The 5302-nt window shown below is 50.4% G+C and overlaps 1 protein-coding gene across 1 annotated transcript; it reads left to right on the top strand.

The window, feature by feature from the left end:
- Positions 1–770: 770 nt before the first annotated feature.
- On the top strand, positions 771–3720 carry LOC118568849 (CD209 antigen-like protein 2). Its single transcript, XM_036166339.1, has 8 exons — positions 771–810; positions 946–1026; positions 1136–1219; positions 1624–1692; positions 1976–2050; positions 2293–2444; positions 2869–2981; positions 3319–3720. Exons 1-8 carry the CDS (start codon positions 771–773, stop codon positions 3458–3460), a joined length of 756 nt encoding a protein of 251 aa, XP_036022232.1. The 3' UTR covers positions 3461–3720.
- The last annotated feature ends 1582 nt before the right edge of the window (positions 3721–5302 follow it).

Genomic DNA, 5302 nt, shown 5'->3' with positions numbered 1-5302 from the left:
TGTGGAGTTTTAAAAGGCTTCTCCAAAGGACATGATGTCTCACTTCTCTTAAGAACATCCCAAGTCATGAGAAGCTTTCCTCCAAGATGGAAAGATGTTCTTTTCAATGTTGACTTTGAAACCATAAAAACCATCTATGAGCAACTGGACACCAGAGACCACTCTGCCCTCAGAGATTAGTTAGCTGACTTGTCACACGATGTCTGAAGCTCCATCACCGGCATCTGTCAGCTTGACAGTGGAAGAGAGAGACACCATTCTGTTTCACGGGAAGAAATAGAAACTCCTATCGATGATGATGGAAGTCCCTGACTGGGGGTGACTTGTAGAGGAATCACTTGACGCAAGTTAGGATCACCTAAGGGACAGGCTACTGGGCAAGCCTAGGGAGAATTGTCTCAATTAGTTGAGGTAGGAAAGCTATGTGGGTGGCGGCATTCCCTAGGTGAGGGATCCCATACTGTATGAAAAGGAGACAGTGAGCTGCTGACTAGCATACATCCTGTCACTGTTCTTTACTGCCTGCATGGGCACTATGACTGACTGCTTCAAGCTCCAGGTCCCACCCTAGCACCTTCTCTTCTAGCTGAGTCAAGCAATGCCTCTCTCCCCACACTTTTCCGGGGTGAGGATGTCCCCATCCTGTTCCCTTTTTTTCCTCCTGAGTCAGAGAAGAATGGACTTCACAGGGGGTGCCCCAGAAGGCCATGGGGTTATATAAATCCCAGGGCAGAGAGGAGGTGCAGAGAGGGAGTCAAGACAAGCAGAAGATGGCAGGAGAGCCAGAGACCCAGCAGCCAAAGAACCATGGTGAGGCTGGGCACATCTGGGTACCATCAGGGGGGCTGGGTCCAGGATCCAGGGTGATATGTGCATGACCTCCAGCTTGGGGTGGGGGAGGTGGCCGAGCTCTGGAGGTCAGCTGCTGTGTTCTGTCCCATTCAGAGGAGGAGGTCACATTTGGAGGCCAGGGATTTGCTGAGAACAACCCCGAGGGTCTCATTTGCAGCTCCAAGAGCATGCCAGGTACTGGGGTGACTCAGGGGCAGAGGTGTCGGGGTCCTCTGCAGAATGAACACAGCAGGGCAGGATCTGCCCCTGAGACCTCAGCTGTGCTCATCTGCCCATCCTGCAGAATGTCTGACCCGAGTGCCCTGGCTTCTCCTGCTTCTCATCTCTCTGGGCCTCTTTGTGCTGATGTTGGCCATCCTGGTTCAAGGTCAGTCAGGGCAGGGCTGGGGAAGGGGAACTGGAATTCGGAATCCTTTTAGGTTATTTTGTGGTTTGTTTGTTTGTTTCTGGGGGAGTTTTGTCTGTTTTTTTTTTTAAACTTTGTTTAGTATTTCATTTTTGCACTTGTTAAACTATAAAACTTGTTGAACTCCAGCATGGGACACTGACTGAGCTTTTAGATTTTCCCTCTGGGATGGTTTTTGCCTAGCTCCCAAATTCATCCGAGTTGGGACATCTAAACTGCACAGCCCTCATTTCATGTGTGACAGAGACAGCTGACTGTCCCTCTCTGAAATGGGGCCCATCTTCCCCTTGGAGCTGAACTTGGCACAGCCAGGGACCATCAGTGCTCATAGAGGGTGTGGGTGTGCCCTTCCTTCTCTCTTGCAGTTTCCAGGATTCGTGCATACCCACAGGGACAGGCCCCAGATCAGCAGGGGAGCTCCAGCTTGGGTGAGGGTCACCTGGGGCCCTGAGGGGGAGAGGACCCTGAGGCTGTGTGAGGTGGGCAAGCATGGGCACAGGCATGCTGGGGGTGTGGCAGGACGTGGGAGGCCATGGACCTGTATCAGGTCCTGTGTCCTGGCAGTGTTGGGACTAACAGGGTAGGGTCTGAGGCTCAGTGTCCTGGCCTGTGAAATGGGCTCCTGGGGTCACTGTGACCACCAACAGTGATCTTGTGGGTCTAGCTCTGCACCAGGCACACAATTGGTGCTTAATTGTTGCAAATCTCTTCTTGTAGTTGCTGTTCCTCCTGCGCAGACACATAACCTGGAGCAGATCCAGCATCAGCTGACTCAGATCAATGTCTCGCTGGGTGAGGCTCCAGGGCCTGAGTTAGGAGGGAGCTGAGGGGTCATCAGAGGGGTTGGCATCTGCCTTCTGGGCTTCCACCGAGGCAGGCGGGATAGAGCACAGGGATTGTGGTCTGGGTTTTGGGAGCACTGGGGTGGTAGCTGAAATAGAAGCCCAGCCCTGGGCTCTAAGGCCCAAGGCAGAGGGGAGAAGAGAACCCAGGCCCTGAGCTCATGTGTCCCCACTGCACTGCTTACTCTGCAGCTGGCCTCTGCCGGCCCTGCCCCTGGGACTGGGAGCTCTTCCAGGGAAGCTGCTACCTCTTCTCCAGGACTCTGGGCAGCTGGGAAGCCTCAGCCTCCTCCTGCCAGGATCTTGGAGCCCACCTGGTGATTATCAACAGTGTTGAAGAGCAGGTGAGTGGGGCCACAACAATCCTACCACTTTGTCCTAGGCATTGGATTCCAGATGGGAGGCTGTGGGACATGGAGGAGATGCAGTCAGAGGGGGCTTCCTGAAGGAGGAGGCACACTGGAGTGGGGAGGTCCTGTAGGGGAAGAACACATGAGAGGTGGGTTAGGTGTGAAGGGAATCAGAGGAGCTTTGAATCATCGTGTGACCCTCCTGGGACACACCTTTGAGCTGAAATGTAAGTGAACATATTCCACACGTGTGCACTTTGACCTGCACCTATGGCATGCCTTCACCAGCCAGTCCACACAACTGGACTAACAGCCCGAGGCTTGGGAGCAGAAAGGCTTGGATGGGAGGCAGGGAAGAGTGGGTTATGGATGGATGATGGCATCATAGACCTTTCTCTCAACTGCTGTATCCATTCAGAGATTCATGAAATACTGGAATGTGAGGAAGAACCAACGGTCCTGGATTGGCCTCAGTGACCACAGACGTGAAGGTTCTTGGCAGTGGGTGGATGACACCCCTCTGCAGCTCAGGTGAACTCTTAGAATCCATGGCTCAGAAAATAGCTCGCAGGAAGATGACCCTCACTCTAAACACAGCCTGCACTGTGGAAAACACTCAGAGAGCATAGTAACTACAGCCCCGTATCACCTCGGCATTCTCACCCCCCAGCTTAAGTCCCCATTTTTGCTTTGCTGGGCTGATTCTCGTGGAGGTGAGGTTAGAGCCCACATTTTCCTAAAGTTGTCCCATGCACTCTGGTTGGTTCCTGGTCTTTTACCATGGAAGACTCAGTCCAGGTCTTCTTTGCTGTTTATGGGGTGGGTTCTGGGTGTGATGGCTGTTTCTGATGACTGATGATGTTTGCAGCTTTTGGAAAGAAGGGGAGCCCAACAATGATGGGGATGAGGACTGTGTGGAGCTGTTCATGGATGACTGGAATGATAATAAATGCACCGAGCTAAACTTCTGGGTGTGTGAGCAGCCCTCGGCTCCCTGCCCTCGTCACTGAGGGTCTGTGCTTCCCCTAGGTGTGCAGACTACTTGGGGTCACTCTGCTCTAGTTCCAGCCACCTTATTCATCCCCAGTGTCCCTGCTCTGAGTCCTTTGGGATCTTGAGAGAGTCCCTGAGACACCTCCCCTGCTGTGGATGATCTCACTTGCTCTTTCCAGCCCATGAACCCCTTAGTAGAGCCACACTACCATGTGTCTGGGCTGTACCTCAATGACATGCACTTTGCCTAGCATGAGTGGGTCTCTGAGTTCCACCCCCAGCACTAAAATAAAAGAATGAATAAAAATTCACACGTGGTCTGATGTGTTCCATTCAGTAGATTGTCTATTTGTGGATACTGTCTTCACTAATAAAGCTTTGAAATGTTTGATATTAACTAGGATATTAGTGTCGACATTATCTTTTCGTTGTGAAGCCCTTTTCTTTTCTTTTCTTTCTTGTTTTTGGTGACAAGAGTCTCAAGTACCTCTGGCTGGTCTTGAACTCAATATGTAGATCAGGCTAACCTTGAACTTTGCCTTCTAAGCCCTGGTGTTAAAAGCAAGCAGCACCACACCTGGAAAAATCAGGCATATTATTATTATTATTATTATTATTATTATTTGTTTTTTTTTAAGTTTGTATTGGGAATATATACCCACTGAATGCATTCATATTCATTCATAGTCATATGGTCTTTTCCATTAGCCCCTCTCCTTCAGGAAAGCTGTCTCTAGAGCCTGCTGTCACCCCAGCCAGGAAGGCTCCTTTTCCTGGTGATGACAAAGGCTCAGCCCCCTCTAGTGTCTTGAAACCCAAGGAAGCTTTTAGCATCTCAGAGGAAAATTCTCTGTCAGTCCTCTGGGTGGCACCCATGGATATCATGGAAAGCATTGTATTTGCTCTGCTGCCTCTGTCCTCCTCCAGTCCCTCAGGATAGTTGCTTATGAAACTGAGAGAGAAATCTGAACACAGCCGACTGAACCCGCGCCAACCACAGGGTCTCATGTCGCCCTGGTTGGCCCTGAAATGGCTGTGTGGCAACTGAACTCCTTGGACTCCTGATCCCCCTGTCTCTACCTCCTGAGTCCTGGGATTAAAAATGTGCATGATCACATCTAGTTTATGGGGTGCTGGGGATGGAACCCAGGGTTTTGTGCCTGCCAGGTGAGCACTACCCTAACTGAGCCACATCCCCAGCCCAGTTACTTGCTTTAACATTGAGTTTTAAAAATCACAAGTTTAGAGGTATGGCAGCAGCTTTTTTTTTTTTTTTTCAGATAAGGATCCCAAATATTTTTTAAAAATCCCAATTAAAAATTATTTATTTTTATTTCATGTGTATTGGTGGTTTTGGCTGCATGTATATCTGTTTGAGGGTGTCAGATCCCCTGGAACTAGAGTTATAGACAGTTGTTGGTTATGCGGTGGTGCTTGTGGAGGCCATGCTGACGGAAGAGACTGCTGGAGTCACGAGCCACGGTTACCTTTTCAGAGCTTCATTGGGAGAGAAAGAGGGAGAGAGAGAGAGAGAAGGACTGCGAGGAGGGTGGAGTACGGGAGGACAGAGAGCAGAAAGAAGAGAATGCACAGAGGGCACGGCTACTTTTTAGGCTGGGACACCGTTGCAGGCTGGTGACGTAATTAAGGACAGAATCCTTGCACCCCAGACTTTCGCTTATTATAAAAAAAGCAGGTAGATGGCAACAGGGGTGTTGTTCCTCTCAAAAACTGCTTCCAGCTCATTTTTGGACATCGGTTGGCTCTTGGGGGAATGAAGAAGGGGAATCTTCCAAGGTTGTGGGATGTTGTCTGTCATCCGTTTGCTCTGGAGACATGTATCCCTCTTGGCTGTGGTT

The sequence above is a fragment of the Onychomys torridus genome, chromosome 17, assembly GCF_903995425.1.
Source record: "Onychomys torridus chromosome 17, mOncTor1.1, whole genome shotgun sequence".
In the NCBI taxonomy this organism is placed as follows: domain Eukaryota; kingdom Metazoa; phylum Chordata; class Mammalia; order Rodentia; family Cricetidae; genus Onychomys; species Onychomys torridus.
The sequence above is the reverse complement of the archived record's forward strand: the minus strand, read 5'-3'. Positions and strand labels throughout refer to the sequence as shown.

Coding starts and splice junctions, on each gene's coding strand:
- LOC118568849 (XM_036166339.1), top strand. CDS start 771: ATGGCAGGAGAGCCAGAGACCCAGCAGCCAAAGAACCATG. Junction 811..945: donor CCAGCAGCCAAAGAACCATG/GTGAGGCTGGGC, acceptor TGTCCCATTCAG/AGGAGGAGGTCACATTTGGA. Junction 1,027..1,135: donor CAGCTCCAAGAGCATGCCAG/GTACTGGGGTGA, acceptor CCCATCCTGCAG/AATGTCTGACCCGAGTGCCC.